Here is an 18,399-nt window from a genome sequence, read left to right as displayed (position 1 = left end):
GATTTAAATAGTTTTGCCCATAAATATATCGATATTTATTTTTCTCCCTAGATCTCGGAATTCCGAGTGCCCAAAGCTCTTGCAGGCGTTGAAGCATGAATCACACGTTGTTTGTGTTGTGCTAAATCAAAGTTTGCCTCCAGGTAGCTCCTTAAAAGACCAAACCCCATGTACCTGGAGAAGGCTCAGTCTGCCTTCCCACATTTTGCATGTTTACATAGTACAGAGAAATGAAACTATTTTGCTACTGGCCAATATTCCCGCTCGTGCCCCCATGTGTTGTGAATCAAACCCATTGATTTAGCTTAAGTGGTCCCTGTTGTAACATGCGGCTCATGGCCGCCAGGCCTCCAAAAACGCTGTCTCCATCTTCGACAAACAAATTCTTCCACACGTTGGCCAGGTGCTGTGTGTTGCCCCCCCCCCCCCCCCACAGGTGTGTGTGTGTGTGTGTGTGTGTGTGTGTGGGTGTGTGGGTGTTTGTGTGGGTGGGTGGGTGTGTGGGTGGGTGTTATGGAACAGAAAGTTTGTTTAAACAGTTTACACGTCATACGGACCAGTTTTGTGAAGCTTATTTTTAAATGCAACACAAAATAATTGTGTTGTGGTTACAAAGTGACTCACCAAAAGATTAACTGAGATCATTTCAGCATCTCCTGGCAGATGAAGAGGCAAAAAACGTATTATAATTTTTCCGTATTGAAAGGGATAAATCGGAATACTACACACGTACGGGTTTCCCCATGTCCAAAATCCCAATTTAACCCCTTATTTTGTTCTAAGGGGAAAACAGCTGGGATGAACCAGGGGGAAGTCCACTGCCTGGAGGCCCTCGTACTTGTACCTCTGCCATCATCTTTATTTTGCTTTATAACTGCTCCATGGCAATATCTCATTACATGAGTAATTTAATGCCGTTTAAGGGCTAAGAGGATGTTTTCACTGGAATTCTTGTTGTTTCCCTTATCCCAACCACAGTCAAGCCTTTGCAGGAAAAACACTCTGACGGCTCTATTTTTGTTGTGTTTTGTCCATTTGTTTTTTTCTTCCCTCATATCACAGGTAGAGGAGCTCTGCCCAGGATATTCCAAGCTAAACTATGTATTTTTAGCCAAGGTGAGTTGCAGTAAATGTTATGTCATATTTCAAAGTTGTTGCTCTCCATTATCCCCTAAACGTCATCTGTTTCCCCAACTCTTGGGGTATTCCAGTGAACCAGATTAGACAATGTCGACGAACTAACCGCTCTGTGAAAAGGGTTCGTTATCCACTGCTTTATTGATATTTTTAAAAGTTTATTAGTACATAGAAATGTGTGAAGTACTACTAAATACTGGTATGTAAAGAGATGCCATATCTCATTCTCAAACTCAACTATACAATGAATATGAAGATCTTTTAAATTCCTCTCACGATATCGTCTTTTAATTAACGTGATTGTTTTCAGTGCTGCAAAGACCTGGGCAAGAGGAGCGAGGCCAGGAAGTGGTGTGAAGCTGCGACTTCGATGGACACCAGAGAGGTCACCAAAGAGGTATGTTCCTCATTTACAGTCCAAACTGAAATTGAAATGCGCTTTCATCGACGACAGAAACCACATACAGACGGATTGACCCATGTTTCACAAGATTTTGACATGTTTCACGGGTCATTTTTCACAATCAGAAACCTCTTGTTTGGCTTTGTTCTTATCACGGTGTACTTACTGTAACTCCCTACGTGGATATGGCTGATAATATCCTATATTGTCCTTTAAAGTCGTACCAAAACTGAAACACATTTTCTACCATCACTTTGCTCATCATGCCTCGTGTTCTCTCTGACAACAACACCGGTGTATTAAAGGTAAAAAAAATGTTATTTATATTTTTCCATTTCTTTAAAGAGCGCCCCCCCCCGAGTTCATTTTGATTTTTTTTTTGGGCGGGGATTCTCATGATGGCGTTGGCTTCCCTAATTTGCATGCAGCCAATCAGGTCAAAGTATCACATTATGAAACCACGCCGACCCACCGGGCTGAACTTAATAATGAGGGCGGGACCACTCTTAGTTCTGGAGATGATTGAGCGTCACTATAGAAAACACAATGTTAGTCATTTGCAAGTAAAATAATGTCGCTGAACGCTTTAAATGCTCTGTGCAGGGTTTGTGGACATGCAAAGGTAAGCCTGACTCATGATATGGGTCCTCCTTTAATACATGGGCTGTTATTTCGTAGGATAAGGAAGCGGTGAAGGAGCTGGACTCACTGTGTCCATCGCTGGGGTTTTGAAGAGGCGACGGCACAAAACTTTCCCATACAACATTTTTCGACCATGCAGGAAAGGGGATCCGTCCACTGTATCCACCGATGCTGCTTTCACCGGGCCTCTGTAGGTTCTCAAGTGTGGCTTCGGTTTTATGAGGCGTGTTTGAGTGTGTGCGTGTGTGTGAGTGAAGATAAGGTGCAATGAGCGCTCGCATGATTTGAATTCACTCTGTGAGTGGTGGAGAGAGAGAGAGGCTGTTATTCTGGTAGATCTTGACGCGAATAATATAAGATAATATAAGAATATGGACATATGCTTTTTCTCAGACGGAGATTGCGGTATCGTTTTCCTCACTGGAGGTCACTGTACTAATCAATGCCCACCGTCTAACGCCCACAACCTTTGTTTTTTTTTTGGAGGGTTGGATTTCAAGCTAAACAAAATCCAACCCTGGCATGTCTGAACATATTTGAACTGTCAAAACGATTGCAATTACCCCCAGTCTACCTTTCAGTACCAAAAATGAAGTAAATAATAGGTATTATAATTGACCCCACAGGTCCAGTCAAGTCCAAAAAATGATTGTTGCTATTGAACGATTGTAAATATTTGAGAAAATATATGTGAGCAACTCAATATCTTTAGAGAGTATTGACAATGTTTCTCCTCTGCATTCTCCATACATGAGTTAATGTTCAATATTTTACTGTAACTACAGTATGCATTCAATCAGACGTCCCGTTGCACTGACATGCTAGCAGGCCCTCAAGGACACTCTTCATTACCACCGTCGGCCATTTTGCATGAAAAAAAAACAAAACGATCCGCGTGGGCCCTGCCAACCCTCTGTTTTTCTTTAGTCTCCTATCACACAGTCAAGTGGCAACAACAAAAAAGCCTTTCAGCAGCGGCGCACCCAAGCAGAGATGCTGCACGGTGACCAGGCGCGACCTCTCTGGCCCTGCTCGCCGCGCGTCTGCTCAAACCACTATATTTGCTCAGTGACAACCACATTTTTACATGCGAGCAATCATCCAATTACTTCACTGACTTTGACTATCACCGTAACTCAATTAGGCCATTTTTGGCAATGGTGTTGTGCTCCACTCATGCTGTGGTTATTCACAGCAACACTTCTATCATCTACTGCCTGGTATTCTTTTGCTTCCATGTCACTTAGTAATCGTGAGTCGGCAAACTAAGTATAAGTAACACGAGCCAGGACCTGAGGCAGTGAGGAACTGTCCTTCCATCGTCCCAAGGGATGTCCTAATAGAAGAGTTTTTAATGTTGCATGTGGCTCCCTAACTGATAGAATTTAACAAATGGTGTTTGATGCATTCCAGTTTAGATAATGCCATTGTATCATGGGCTAGTCAGATTTGAAGTTGTTATTTGAATCAACAAAAATGATTATTATTTTTATTTTTTTTATTATTACAATTGTGTAGGGACAGTTTCATCACTTTTTTAATAGTGCTAACTGAAACCCTAATTTTAAACTTTTGGTGGGGATATCAAATTATTTAATATTTAATCTAGGGTTTCAGATGTTATGTGTTGTGACTATATTGTGCCACACCTGTTGAATTGAAAGGAGCACATTTTTTCAATGTTTATTTGGTTTGTTTATTTGTCGGGGTTGTGTGAGGCCAAGCGTTTAAAAAGGAAAAAAAAAAAGCTGCTGATTGATGATCCCTTTTTTTAATCCTTTTGGAAATTACATTGAAGATTCGATTTTTTCTAATAATTACGTGTAACAGCAATATGAATGTATTTATCTAGGGTGAAAAGATATTTTTGTTTCTTGCCGACGGGACGCGTAGTGCTTCTTGAGTTTTATGTTTAAAGATATACACTACATGGAGATTATACTGTAAAAAGTCAACAGATCTGCACTCAATGACCAATGGTACATGATTATAATAAAATATGTGCAATCCTGATATGTACATTCAGTTTCTTGTGCTTATTACCAGTATGATGTATGTTTTTTTGTCTTTTTTGTCTTTTTTTAAATTTAATTGAAAGACACAGCAGGGATGGGAAAAACATATGGGTCACACTTATTATACATGACAAAAACAAAAACCAGTCAATCAACACCGTTGCGGTTTCCTCTTCCGTGCCTTTTCCTGTTGTTTCCTTTTCTGCCTATTACATTCCATTACATCACAGAACAGACGCTTACTGTACACGCAAAGCAAGTAACAATAAGTACGTTTGTCAGTGGCAGTCGAACCTGTCAGTCGACTACATCAAAGTGAAGAGAGATTTCAATGAGAACAGAAGTAGCATGGTCATGGAGTCATGGAGTAAGATAATCCTTTTTTTAAATAGCAGCGGAGGGGGCGGGCTTTAGAAAGGGGGTCAGAGGAAGTAGGGAAGGGCCCGGAGTGATGCAGATCTGGAGTTCAGGTCTTGGGATCAGTCTGTTGTGATTTCCAGGGATGGGAAGAGTCGCTTGCATGCGCAATCTTTCGTTTCCATGGCGATTAGAGGATGGGGATTCTGTGTGTGTTCCGAAATGCAGGCAAGGTGTATCAGTGTGTGTATTTGATTGTATTTGTGTATTTGATTCTGTCCATCACGTTTCTGTATTTTTGTATAGTATATATTTGACTATTTCTGTTAAGTATTTTTCGGCTAATTGTGTATGTGTGGTAATCCTTTTTTTCTTTTCACTGTCCAGGGACAGGATGTTCTGCTGAATGAGATAAGATCTGGCACAGGGAAAGGACTCTCCCAAACACTTTCCTTTTGTTTTCACCTGACCTGGCAGCGAGCCCAGAACGCTGCACATTTCACTTCAAATACACATCGACAGTAGCTAATACGGTGTACGTGATATGGAGCGTATGGGCAAACAGGAAAATATAGTCGTTCACCAACAGTTATCTTTTTAAGATGCTTTAGAATGAGCAGTTTTATTTTCAATCAAATGTCAATGCTTTCATTGTTTTTCGAACGTCAGGGTTGACATGACGAACAACTTCAATCAATTAATTTTTACATCACCCCTAACAGCATCAACCCCGAACCCTAACCTGCCAGGCGAGAGGGAAGGAGGAAATATCTTAAACATATCCACTAAAACTGAGTGTATATCCTAACATAAATTTTCAAGGGTTGTATTGTGTTGCAGTTTACTATACAGTTTGCCGAATGTGCCTAAGCCACCATCATGCCCATGTAAAAGGTGTTTGTTGGGTGTTTGGGGTGGGCATGAGGCAGTTATATAATTCTATACACAACCCATATGTGTTCATAAAGGATCTACTTATTTATTCTATCATATAACCAGTCGGTTGCTTTGTTCGCCTTAATGCTTCTCCGTCAGAACATTCCAGCTCAAGGAGGACTCCGGCGTGCATTTTGCAAAAATAATTGATTCAGTTTGTATGTTCAGACACCGAAACGTAGAGAAGCATCTCCTCGCCCCAAGCTGTTCAATTGCAAAAAAGCATCAACTGTAAAGGTCTGAGCGGCTGCTTCACCAGTCAAACCATAGCAGCGGTATGATTATGTCTTTTAATGGCCTGGATGTCAGGAAGAAGGAAGGGATCCCTGCGGTAAAAATCCCATCAAAATGCAACATCATTTTTCAGCCTTGCCGCGACGGCGCCGCATGCTTGCGGTGAGACGTAAATATTTTGACCGCTCCGGAGGGGTGCTTTTTTTCCGAAGCATTTTTAATAAGTTTGCACCTCGTATTCGGGTTCAGGATTTCAGTGAATGGAAGTTTTCATCTTCAATTTTGCAAATAGGTTGAAAGATTTTCAGATTTTGGATATGTGTTGCATTTTTTCCTCTTATTTTGAGTATTCTCTGAAGAGGCACGACTTGGCTTGTGTGTGTGTGTGTGTGTATGTGAGAAAGACTGAGAGGAAGAAGGAAAGTATGCTGTTTTGTCATTGATATATCAGTAAGACATTTCTGTGTCCATGCAGCATGCAAACGAAACAATTTGCCAATCCTCAGTAGTATGCCGAACCCCCGAAACCTTCAACCAAGAGCCCCCCCCCGAAAGCAAAACATTGTAATTCGAACACTGCCAAACACAGACCATCAATGTTATGGATTACCACGTTAAATATGTTGATGGAGTGTACTGATTTTTTCCGAAACTTAAATAGTGATTTTTTTTTTTTTAATCTTTTCCTGTTTGTTCCTTTTTTATAGAATCAAACACGATTTGAGTCGAAATTAGTCACGTTTGAACCAATGAGAACATTGCTTTCACCGGACGTGCAAATGATGATAACATCACAGATCTGAAATGAAGCGGGTTCTCGGCTTTAATCCATCCCAGTGTTAATACTCGATTCAAGCCGACTGTCGTTCCACGGCGTTAAGCAGAGGGCCGAAGCAGCGGTCGAATTAAAGACCTTACAATGTGTACGTTAGTATGCAGCAATACATACATGCATCTTCAACTTTGAGGAAAAACAAAAGACAATTTGATAATGATGATGATGAAGTGTATTTCAAAGAGCAGCATAATATGACATTTGAGCTTATATACACAGTGGAAACATCACTGGTACCAAAACAGTAACAGTAAATAGATGATCAGGCTAAAATAACATTAGAGTAACATTCACGAAACAATACTTGCAGAAAGTCAACATCTGGGGAAGAAGCCTTCCCTCAACGCTTCTAAGCCATTTTCTTAAAAAAAAAAAAAAAAAGTTCAACAACATTCTTATTGTCTTATCTCTGAGTAGCTAATTCTGTGAAATCATTTTAAGAAGCCGACACGTTTTACTGAGCGGAGAAAAAGTTTCATTTAGAAAACAGTGGGTTTAAGGATCAAAGTAGCCCAACTCATTGGCCTGCTGCAGAGTGCGTGTGCGCGTGCGTGCGTGCGTGCATGTGTGCGCGTGTGTGTGTATGTGTGTGTGTGTGTGTGTGTGTGTGTGAGAGATGGCACAGTTGAACTGCGGTCATGGACTCCACCTTCTCTAGAAGGTATATTTATATAGGTAAAAATAACACTGTAAATATTGTCAGCTCCGGGGAGAGTTCTTTTCCTTTTGCAGGCTGTAACCCAAATTTGAGGCAAATCATTATTCCGTGATTCATCACCGAAGGATAGCGAGCCGTGCCTTGGCAGAAGAGAGTGGAATGTCGAAAACTAGACTCTGTACGAGATTGATTGCCTGCTTTAGAGACTTAAAACAACACGCGCAGAAAAGCGGCTTGCAGCGTCCACGCTCCTTTTGTGCGCCCGCTAAAAGGATGCCGTTGTAAGCACAGGCCTTGGAGGGTCGACGAGGCTCTCAAACCGTTCTCCGAGAGATGATCACAAAGAATATAAACAACTGAGCTAAACTTCAAAAATGAAAGACAAAACGTGTGCAAAGACGAAGAAATCACTTGAGTTCAGCCTATAAATATATTCGTCGGGGGAACAAAACAAAGCCAGACGGGGGGGGGGGGGGGTGTGAACGGCTGTCCTTCAATCTCCATCATTCACTGAATAGCTTGCGACGATTTCAGTTTGTCGCCTCGTCCTCCGGGTCGCCGTCGCCGCCGAAGGACAGTCCGCTGACCCCGTCCAGGAGGTGCATGTCGTCCCGTAGGGACACGGCTATGAAGAAGGGGTGCGGCTTCAGCGTCAGCCCGTAGACGAAGTCGATCTTGGGCGGCTGGGCCGGGTCGGACGCCATGTGGCACTGGTGCGCCAGCAGGGAGGTGATCAGGAACAGCTGCATCTTGGACAGGTCCTCGCCGATGCAGCGGCGTTTCCCCAGGGAGAAGATGAGCACGCTGCCGGTCAGGTCCTTGTTTAGGCCCCCGTCCCCGTCCAGGAAGCGCTGCGGGTCAAACTGGTCCGGCCGCGTCCACCGGGCCGCGTCGTGGTTGATCGACCACTGGTTGACGAAGATGACCGTGTCTTTGGGTATGGAGTAGCCGAAGAGGGAGGTGTCCGCCATGGTGCTGTGGGGGATGGTGAGGGGCATGAAGCTGGTGAAGCGCATCACCTCGTAGATGAAGGCCATGACGTAGGGCAGCTTGGGCTGGTCCTCGATGGACGGGAGGCGGCCGCGGTCCACCACCTTGTCCACCTCCTGCTGGAGACGCAGCTGCATGTCGGGAAACCTGGACATTTAAAGGGCGAATCCACATTCTCAGACTTCAACTCCTGCCGTTGGCTACGCATGGTGTAAAGCTGCAGGTACCGAAGGGGCAGATAAGCTGTCTGGACGGCCGAGCATCTTATTTGATCAGAGGATCTAGAATATTATGGGACAGTTTGCTCAGAAGCTCAACATTCACAGAAAAATTACAATTAGTCATAAAAACGCAATGGGCTTTTCGATGCATAATAAATAAATATAAATAATAAAAATAAATAAAGATTAAAAAAACGATTATATAAGATAATATATGTATTATCATATTTGTCATTTATTTTTTTATTTTTTTTGATTCTACAATTTTCAAAATCTAAAGAAATATTAAAACGACATTTATGTTATATTTTTTACTTTTAGGTGATATTATGGTGATATAATGTCATATAATATCCTATGAAATATAATCTCAAAGTCAAAATTCGAAGGAGGACAAATGAATAAAAGCAACACGTTCAAGCGAAAAATAAACGTCGACCGACAATAAAGTATTTCCACGCGCGTTCTCTGTCCCCGCGCGGTCGCGTGGGGGTTAACGCGGGCGCGCTTTTCCCTCGCGTGCAAACTCCCGAGGTCCCGCGTGCTGCTGCAGCGGTTACCTGTGCAGGTAGAGAGATTACATAACACGACCCTGGAGCTCAGCACCAACAACAACAGCTCCTTCAGTACTGGCGATCCTCCGATTTGCGAAAGACTCTAATGAAAAAAAAAAAAGTAAAAAAAAAAAACCGACAAAAGATGTTAAGAGTTGTTCTTCACAGTTTTTAAAGGTGAAAACTTTAAAACGCACTATAACTACAACTAACAATCTGATAAAACGATAGAGAGTAACAAAGTCCTATTATATCTGTATAATATCTGGATTCAATCTGGGAACTGGAATACCATTGCTGAGTTAGGATTTCTCATTAATTATGAATTAGGTCCATATACTTATAAAAAGATACCGTATTATCATCATTATTATTATTATTATTATTATTATTATTATTATTATTATTATAGTTATTATTATTATTATAGTTATTATTATTATTATTGTAATTATTATTTTATTTATTTTTGTATTTTTTTTATTTTGTAAATTGTAGTCAAGATTTGCACGACGATCATCTGCAGAAATAAAGGCTGAGTCGAACTTTATGTCGTATGTCGTCTGTTGGATCGGGGCACTGGATATGACAAGTGCTTTTACTTTTAATAATGAGGGATATTTAAGAGCAAATACCTGTACACTTATACTGAAGTACACGTGTCAACGTGGTTCTCATTTTTAATGGAATTATCGTGTGCCAGGGTATTAGTACTCTCATTTCAGTAAAACAGCAAAATAATATTTCTTCGCCCACTGGTAGACTGGTAAACAACAACAACAACAATAATAATAATAATAATAATAATAATAATAATAATAATAATGATAATAACAATACCTTTGATTTATAACCGCCTTTCTAGGAACCCATGGACACACACACACACACACACACACACACACACACACACACACTCAAAAACAATAATAAAAAACGAACCTCACTAGTATGATGATGATCCACTGCAGTGCCGTGGACAGTGTGTCCTGGCTGGCCCCGAAGATGTCCCCCATGGTGGGCAGCACGTAGTCCTTCCCACCCGGAGCCCTCGCCGTGGGTCCTCGGATCTTGTCCAGAGCCAGGATGAACGCATCCGTCATGTCCCTGATGGTGCCGGACCTGATGGTCCGCCGGTGTTCGGTGACCTTATCCCCGATGAACGCGCTGAACTCCGAATTGAGCGCTTTGAAATTGTCGAACACCGTCTTGATCGGGTTGGGGAAGTACTGGAGCCAGGGCATCACGTCCACGATGCTCCCGGCGCCCACGGTCCGCGTGAACTGGTGGTTGCGCCCCACCACCTGCTGGAACTCCGCGTCGCCGTGGGGGTAGCGCTTCCCGAAGCACACGGCGCTCATGATGTTGGCGGTGGACACCACCAGGTAGGTCATGGGCTGGAAGAAGCGGCGCTCCCGCGTCTCCCGCAGGAAGAGCCGCAGCAGCTCCCGCACCTCGCAGAGGACGTGGTTCTCGAACCTCCTCTTGGTGTCCACGTTACCGGTGGAGAACATCCGGACGGTGGACTGGGCGACCCGGCGGTGCACCTTCCACCACTCGCTGCTGGTGCCGAACGCCAGGCTGTCGCCGTTGGACACGAAGCGGAAGGAGGCGAAGTCGGGTCGGCCGGCGAAGTCCGGCCCCTGCTTCACCAGCGCCTGTCTGATGGAGTCCCCGTTCAGCACCACCACGGCGCGGCATCCCAGCTTGATCTGGAACACGTCGCCGTACTTCTCGGCCATGCGCATAAAGTAGACGTGCGGTTTGGTCCCGAGCTGCGCCGCGTTCCCGATGACGGGCCAGGCGAACGGTCCGGGCGGGCACCGGGCGTCGTGCCGCAGCCACCGCCAGAGGTGCAGGGAAAACAAAAAAGTCACGGATGCCAGCAACACGCCACGGGTCCACGCGTGGCTCAGCTCCTCCGTTATTACGTTCATTGTGGATTCCTACAACGGAGTTGGAATTGAAATGCACAGGTGAAATGGCAGGTGATCGGGCAGGCCCAATTGATCATTGATTTAAGTGACATTAAAAAAAAGAAAAAGATTTGTGCTGCTCGTCATTATTAAAAAGAAATATATATATTATATATATGTTAAAAAGGAAAAACAGAAAACAGGCTCCAGAATGAGGATTTATATCGAATACCTTGATATTAGTCCTTCACCGATGATACACGGTCTTATTGATTTTTCCAGGCTGTTGTAATAGTATTTGAAATACTTCAACTATTTTTTTTTTTTTTTTTTCTTAGAGCCCATTCCTCATTTCTGTCCATGTCACATTTTGGTCTGGAGGCCGTGCGTGAAAGTCAAATCTCCACTCATAAGGTCCATTGTGCTCTACCTGGAAGCATAATGTGTCTTCTCTATGGTCTCTGCTCTCACTCCAGTGCACCCAGTTAAATGTCCCACACGCCACGGCGCAGCATCACGGCTCATCGGCGTCTGCGTGGTGGGGTGTTTCAGTGGGTGGGTTTGTTGCGCAAAGGGTGTCACCCCATCCGCTCCCTCTCCCTCTCCCCCACCCTCCCTCCCTTCTCAGTCTCCCTCTCTCTCTCCCTCTCTCCCTCCCCCCCCCCCCTCTCCCCCCCCCCCTCTCCCCCCCCCCCTCTCTCTCTCTCTCTCTCTCTCTCTCTCTCTCTCTCTCCCTCTCTCTGTCTCCCTCTCGCTCTCTCCTATGAGGAAAGAGATGTCTCCTCTCCTCTTCTCTCCTCCCCCTTCCTCTCCTCTCCCCTCTCATTATACAATTTATTGTATAATTTATTGTACTGGTGTGTGCAGCAATCAAGAATTATTAACCAGGCTTACTACTACTATACCATTTTACTAAGAACAATGCAGTAATAATGATACCATGAATAATAATAATAATAATAATAATATTATTATTATTATTATTATTATTATTATTATTATTATTATTATTGTTGTTTTTTGTTGTTGTTCGATCATCATTAATGAGATATTGATGGACTTCAATTTTCACTTTAAATGTGAAATGAATAGTACTTTCATTTTTATTTTAATTTCCAGCACTGATTTAACAGAAACTCTTTTGGAAGGTTTTATTGTTGTTGGGTTGTTTTTGTTGTTTTTTTTTTTTTCGTTTTTTTTTATTAGTTTTACATCTTTCAGTAAAACAAAGAGTGGACATCGACGAAAAATAATGAATAACGGATGAATATGTGGGTAGCTTTAACCTGATTATTGACCTCACGCAGGCCAATAATAGATCTGAAACGCATTTTCAGTGTAGTTTGTAAAAACAGCGCTATCTCTTTCAAGAAATTGAAATTGTGCCTCTTTATACCGATTCTGGAGCTTCAGCTCAAGTCCTGTTCTAGAGATAAATGCCGTTGAGCTTTTATAGAGTGTCTATTACAGACTTTAAGCTTGGGTTGTATTTTCGATTTTTTTTCTCTTCTTTTTGTTTTATTATTATTATTTATATATTAATATTATTAATAATATTAATGTATTTATTTATTTATTATTATTATTATTAGTAGTAGTAGTAGTAGTAGTAGTTGTAGTTGTAGTAGTAGTATAAGTAGTAGTAGTTGTAGTATAAATGATTATAATCGTGTTAGTATTGTTATTGTTATTGTTATTGTTATTGTTATTACGCTATTATTAGCTGTGGAAATGATCGTTGCGAAAGCTTTTGAATCTCACGGCGGTGCATAATTATCGCGCTCACCAACGTGTCGTGAGAAAATATTTGCCTTGGCTGTGAGACAAAGTGGTGAAAGCACCACGTCGTTTAACGTGCAGGACCTATTGTTGGATCGCACCCCAATGCTGCATTCGTAAAAAAATAAAATAAAATAGCAGCCCACACATAGCTGATGATTGATAATGTGATGATTTTTCTATTTTTTTTTTTTTTTTGATGATGCATATTTTTATAAAGTGGCAAAAAGGGGTTTTTCGCTCCACGTGTGGATGCTGCAGTCTCCCAACTCCCAGCTGCGCTTTTTAGCGGCGCCACCAGGAGGAGACGCGTCCTGCTTTCCCTTTATTAATATCCTCAATTAATCCGCATAACTCACCCCCGGCACCAGGGCGTCCCGCTATTAGCCGCCATCACGTTGTATCCTGAGAACGGGTTTTTTTTTTTTTAAAGCCGACCCACCAGTAATCGGGGCTGATCGATGGTTATAAATAATAATATATTATATATATTATTATTCAACAATATTGCGAGGATAAAAGCGCGGAGCGGACTGATAGTGAATGCGCGTAATGTGTCCGAGGCCGCATCGATATTGTGGTTTTTCTTTTGATTGATTTTTTTTCCTTTGCCAGCGCAGGTTACGTGGTGGGTTGAGGAGACCTCTCTCAGGCGCGGCCGCCGGGGGCCGCAGGTTCGGGGATCGTGTTTCAGCACCACGGACAGCGCGCTTTGCCCTCTGACCTCCAGCCTCCTGCGCGTCGCGGCACTTGCTCGCCGCAGCCACGTTTTGTGGCGTTTTATTGCGCTTGTTTTTTTGGCTTGTTTGTTTCTTTTTTTTTTTTTTTTGCTCAAGATCCGGCAGGTGTACGATTTATTTGGCGTGGAATTGTCGATGCCCCACATTTCTCACTTCTCTCACGTCATTCAGCCGTCTTAAAGAGATGCATATACTTGATCTACAATCAATAATAAACTGCAGTGTTTGTCTCTTGAATAAATTCAGCGTGATGGTCAAAAGTATGGTTAATGAAGTTGGAGATTGTTAAAATAATACTAATACTACTACTACTACTACTACTATTACTACTACTAATAATAATAATATTTATTATCATCATTATTATTATTACACTGTATATAATAATAATAATAATAATAATAATAATAATAATAAATATGTTCCATTATTAGGAGTATCCTCTTTTCTCTCCCGTGTAAAATAGGACGCAGGCTATAATGGTATTTTGGATCATTTCTGACCATTCCAGGTCTTGTAAAACATGTCCTGCCATTAAATATGAGAATTTGTTGAAATGCATCTCTGTACAGGAGAAACAGAATATACGTTTATTGGTATTTATACCCATCCAACACTGGTGCTATGTGAAGAAAACGTTCTGATGAGGTGTTGTGACTCCCCGGGAAAGGGGGGGGCTTTCTTCGTCGAAAGTGGACATTTTAACAAATCGTGTGTTTATATCAAATATTCATTGTAAAACTCATCTTATTGTGGATATTGTCAGTCTCATACAATGCAAGGCAATTGCTTGGATTAACTAAATTGCCTCCCCTGCCGCTCTGTCGCATTTGTGTGGCTTGCCAGTAAAAAGCACTCAACGGTTAAACTAGCAATGCTTAACATCCCAAACATTCTGGTCATGGGACACACTTTGGGTGCTTTGTTAGCCTGTGGTGTTTGGGGTGATTCTGGGTTGATTAAGAGGCCACGTATTCAGTGCTTGAATAAGGAGGAGGAATTTGGCTCCACACGGTTCAGCCCATAGTGGTATATATACATGTATATATATATATATATATATATATATATATATATATATATATATATATATATATATATATATATATATATATATATATATATATATATATCGATGTGTGTGTGTGTGTGTGTGTGTGTGTATTATGTATGTATGTATGTATGTATGTATGTATGTATGTATGTATGTATGAGAGAGAGAGAGAGTATGGATATAGGCTATACATCCAAAAGTACAATTATTTATTTATTTATTATTATTATTTATGTATATATAAAGCTGGCACCCCTGTGTTGTCATAAGACCCCTGAGACCAAATAGAATAACAAGTGATTCATTGACACAGAGATTAAATAGTTGAAGCAGTAACATTTACTTTTACCAAAACTGTTACAAGTCTGCTGCAAATGCCATTTATAACATGATTACTGTACCATGACTCTTCCAAATCTTACAAGGCCCTGTAAGTAACTTTGTTATCAAAGTTATTTATATAGAGCTAAAATAAGGATCATTCTTTATTAACATATGTAAAATAGAAAAAATAAAAATGTCAATGCTACTTATTGCAGCTTGAGGTCCGTTAATCTCTTCAAAGCCCAATTTAATTATAATGGTAAATTACCTGTGGAGCAACAGAGTGGGTAAATAGGACTAGACTACAGTGACCACCCCAACACACAGACAACGAACACTACATGAGCATTTCCAATAGTGGTGTGTGGTTTCAACACTTGTTCTTCCCCCTTTTTGACTGACAGCTCAATTGCAGATCGCGTGTGAGTGAGCATGGAGGCCACAGGGCGGAGCTCAGCAAGGTGTGTTTGCAGGGGATGACTTCGACTTCCGACCATCGAGAAGCAGTTCACACTCTGCCTTTTTAAATTCCCAATGCCATCGTCGTTCGCTCTTTTCGAACACACAGGGCTCGTCTTGTTGCCACACTGAGACAGACAGCATGAGGTCCCTGGGGAAGCGACGTCATTTGTAAATAAGAATGAGAAATGCAGCGGGCCCATTACTTTGATTTATGCCTGTAATTAGTGGGAGCGTGCACCGAGCCTCGGAAGAGGTGTGTGCTTTTTACTGCGCTTTACGGAGCTTATCTTACCCTGTAAATCTACGCTGTGAACTTCTAGGCGGAGGGGGGTTGAGGGGGTGGAGGGAGTAGGTGGGCAAGAACAGAGAGGCCCGCCTGGGGCGATTCCAAAGGTGCAGAGCAGTCACGCACATGTGCTTCATCACGGCCACGGGGTTGATATCTGAAGGGAAAGCCACTGACAGCCACTCGCTGAACACAGCTCCACCTACGTGCCGTTGTCAGGGGTTGTGAGAATAAAAGGGGGAAAAGTGTCTTTGAAGGATATCATAGTTGTCCTAAACACACACACACACACACACGCACGCACGCACGCACGCACGCACGCACGCACACACACACACACACACACATCCACAGCCACCAGGATTGTCTCTGCGGCCCCATCCTGTTAATTACTTTAAATTAGAGATAAATTAAGCTGCCGGCGTCTGATTGGTCGTTTCTGGGCCTGGCAGAGGATCAGGGCGGGTTGAGCACTGGGGCAGAGTCTTTTTACTGTCATCCACTCGCCGGCAGCTCATTACGGCGGAATGACCCCCGTGACTTCAAATGTCAAACGGTCCCAAAACAAGCCCCAGCCAACCTCCCCCAGCTATCCCCCCAACCACCATAGCCTCTACCGCCACCACACCCGCAGCACTCCCCTGAAAAGAAAAATTCTTTCAAAATTTCCTCCAAAGAAACCCGTCGTGATTTTTTTTGTTTAGTTTGTTTTACCGACACGGAGCAACCCCCAACCCCCCCCCAAAAAAAACCTCTCTCTAAGTTCATGAAAGGAGAACGATGCTAATGAGTGTTTCAAGAATCCTAATGACCTTGCAGAGGAACTGAGTGCTCATTGAGGTACCTCTATCTCTATGGTCGCTATGGCCTTTTTTGTCGGGCCAACTGCTACAGAGGCCCACGGCGGAGCGTAGTCAGCAGCCCGTGAAGGCGTCTCCCTTCATTCTCACGCTGAAAGGGCATTTTTTTCCCCCCGAATTCTGAATCAGTGTGCATGTCGAAATTTTTTTTTCCCATTTTTGTCTTATTGGAGGAAAAAGCTTTGTCGCAGAGTCTATTTGAACTGTACTTGGAGAGGCATGGAAAGCTTGTTATGTGCTCAGTCGCATGACTGCGCTTTCAAAGAACCACGCCAACCCCCCACCCTGTCCTTCTCTACCCTTTTGACTGTTAACTGTCGCTCATTGTTTTTATTGGCCTAGTTGAAGTGCTTGACTGGCGCTTTGTTGTTTTTTTCGCTTTGTGAATGTATAGCTTTTAATGAAGAAGGAAGTGTTTCGCCAGTCATGGTTTATTTGGTTGGCAGATCGGCAAAGGGTGATGTGAATACGGAAAGCGATGACAAATACGAGCGAGATTGACGGTTTCCATTTTCCACCACACATCTGCCCTTTTTTTTTTAGAATTGCATGTAAATGGTGTGAATTCAACACTGGTGTAGATTAAATATCTTGCATCGGGCGTTCAAGCTCAACAACTAGCAAAGAACTGTCCGAGCCCTTATGCCTGTGTATGCTCGTAAACATTGGCTTTCTGCAGGAAACTGAGGTCTGGATGAACCCTGAAGCAGAATACTGCGTGGTGTTATATTTCATTAAGTAACAATCTAATATGTCAGAAATTTAAAAAAAAAGTGAAAGCGCACCAAGATGTGGAGCACGGCTTGACACTATGCCTGACGAGGCCGAACCTCATCGAGTCTCTGCATGATGACAGTGTTGCTATTCTAACCCAAACCAGGACTGTCATTAAAAGTCACTGAAGCTTAGCTGTCGCTCCCCCTCATGTTTATCTCATTCCCCCTGTGAGGGGTCAGAGGTGAGGCAACGCTCAAAGGGAAGCTAAGCCTCTCCTCCGCGGCCCCCTCCCAGGGCCTGTCTTTGGTGTTTTCACAAGCAGGTAATGATGACGGACAGTCATGCATGACGGGCCGCGGCCTGCAGAGGCAGGAGTCACGCAAGGTGCCGCGTCTTCTCCGCGCCAGAGCTCCTATCATCAGCGTCTCCTGACACAGCAACATTCCAGGAAACGCAAAGTGAAACAAGGGATTCGCGGCGAGCGGCGGTTAGTCCGACGCGGAGCTTAAATCGCGGATAAAAAACTGGTCCGTGTGATAACGCCCAAGCACTTAAAACCGGAAGGTTCATGCACGCAAAAGCCATCCTTCGAATCAGACTTTCAAAGTGCTATTCATTTATAAATATTTCTCCATAATAATACTACAAATATAAATATTTCTCCATAATAATACTACAAATAATTACAATACAAGAAGATTTTTTATTTTATAAAAAAATATATTTTAAGATATTTTGTTTTCATAAGTTGTTATTTGCATATTCATAAGGACCTGAAACCTATGGCTGCTCTGTTTCAGCTTCTACTGTGCCATCTGGAATGTGAACGGTCTCTCAAGAGTTTAATGTTCTGCAACAGATCCATAACAACCATGGCCTGTTATACACTTTCTTAGGAAGGTTACATCACCTAAAACTATTTGATATTTTTGGACAATGCCTCTCAAGTTGGGCATTCATGAGGGCTTGGGCCTGAGATAAAAGGTAGACTGATCCTGATTTAGTTCAGAAATGTCACCTCAGTCTGAATCTCAAGCCAAGCTGCCATGGCTGCATACACATAGATTTACATTTAAATATTCCTAGTTTCTGTTTTCATGGCCTGGAACGGTCGGCACCAATCAAGAAGCAGTCCTCTGAAGCATTAAACTGTGACTTATTTTGCCAGTCATGTGAAAACAAAGGGTGTATAAAAGTGCTCGAACCGCTGATCTGGCAAAGCCAGCAAAGTGGATGTCGCTGCGTAAAGGACGCGACCACGCGGGGCGGCTACAATCTT

At 42.7% G+C, this 18,399-nt stretch overlaps 2 protein-coding genes across 2 annotated transcripts in view; one reads left to right on the top strand and one right to left on the bottom strand.

Moving 5' to 3' along the window:
• The window catches only part of rmdn2 (regulator of microtubule dynamics 2), a gene marked incomplete at its 5' end in the record, with an annotated part of 30,465 nt that extends 26,323 nt beyond the window's left edge, over positions 1 to 4,142 (top strand). The window contains 3 exons of the mRNA XM_080016618.1: positions 1,063 to 1,116; positions 1,448 to 1,534; positions 2,219 to 4,142. Coding sequence (XP_079872744.1) covers positions 1,063 to 1,116; positions 1,448 to 1,534; positions 2,219 to 2,272 — 195 coding nt within the window. The 3' untranslated portion in view covers positions 2,273 to 4,142. The remainder of the gene's footprint in view (positions 1 to 1,062; positions 1,117 to 1,447; positions 1,535 to 2,218) is intronic.
• Positions 4,143 to 6,714: 2,572 nt separating this feature from the next.
• cyp1b1 (cytochrome P450, family 1, subfamily B, polypeptide 1) lies at positions 6,715 to 11,377 on the bottom strand. The gene is made up of 3 exons (XM_080017157.1): positions 11,131 to 11,377; positions 9,925 to 10,928; positions 6,715 to 8,354 (listed from the first exon to the last, which is right to left on the bottom strand). Exons 2-3 carry the CDS (start codon positions 10,917 to 10,919, stop codon positions 7,748 to 7,750), a joined length of 1,602 nt encoding a protein of 533 aa, XP_079873283.1. The 5' UTR covers positions 10,920 to 10,928; positions 11,131 to 11,377; the 3' UTR covers positions 6,715 to 7,747.
• Between the last annotated feature and the right edge of the window lie 7,022 nt (positions 11,378 to 18,399).

This window comes from Zeus faber (assembly GCF_960531495.2).
Source record: "Zeus faber genome assembly, chromosome: 16".
Taxonomy (NCBI): Eukaryota; Metazoa; Chordata; class Actinopteri; order Zeiformes; family Zeidae; genus Zeus; species Zeus faber.
The sequence above is the reverse complement of the archived record's forward strand: the minus strand, read 5'-3'. Positions and strand labels throughout refer to the sequence as shown.

Coding starts and splice junctions, on each gene's coding strand:
- cyp1b1 (XM_080017157.1), bottom strand. CDS start 10,919: ATGAACGTAATAACGGAGGAGCTGAGCCACGCGTGGACCCGTGGCGTG. Junction 8,355..9,924: donor ATCATCATCATACTAGTGAG/GTTCGTTTTTTA, acceptor TTAAATGTCCAG/GTTTCCCGACATGCAGCTGC.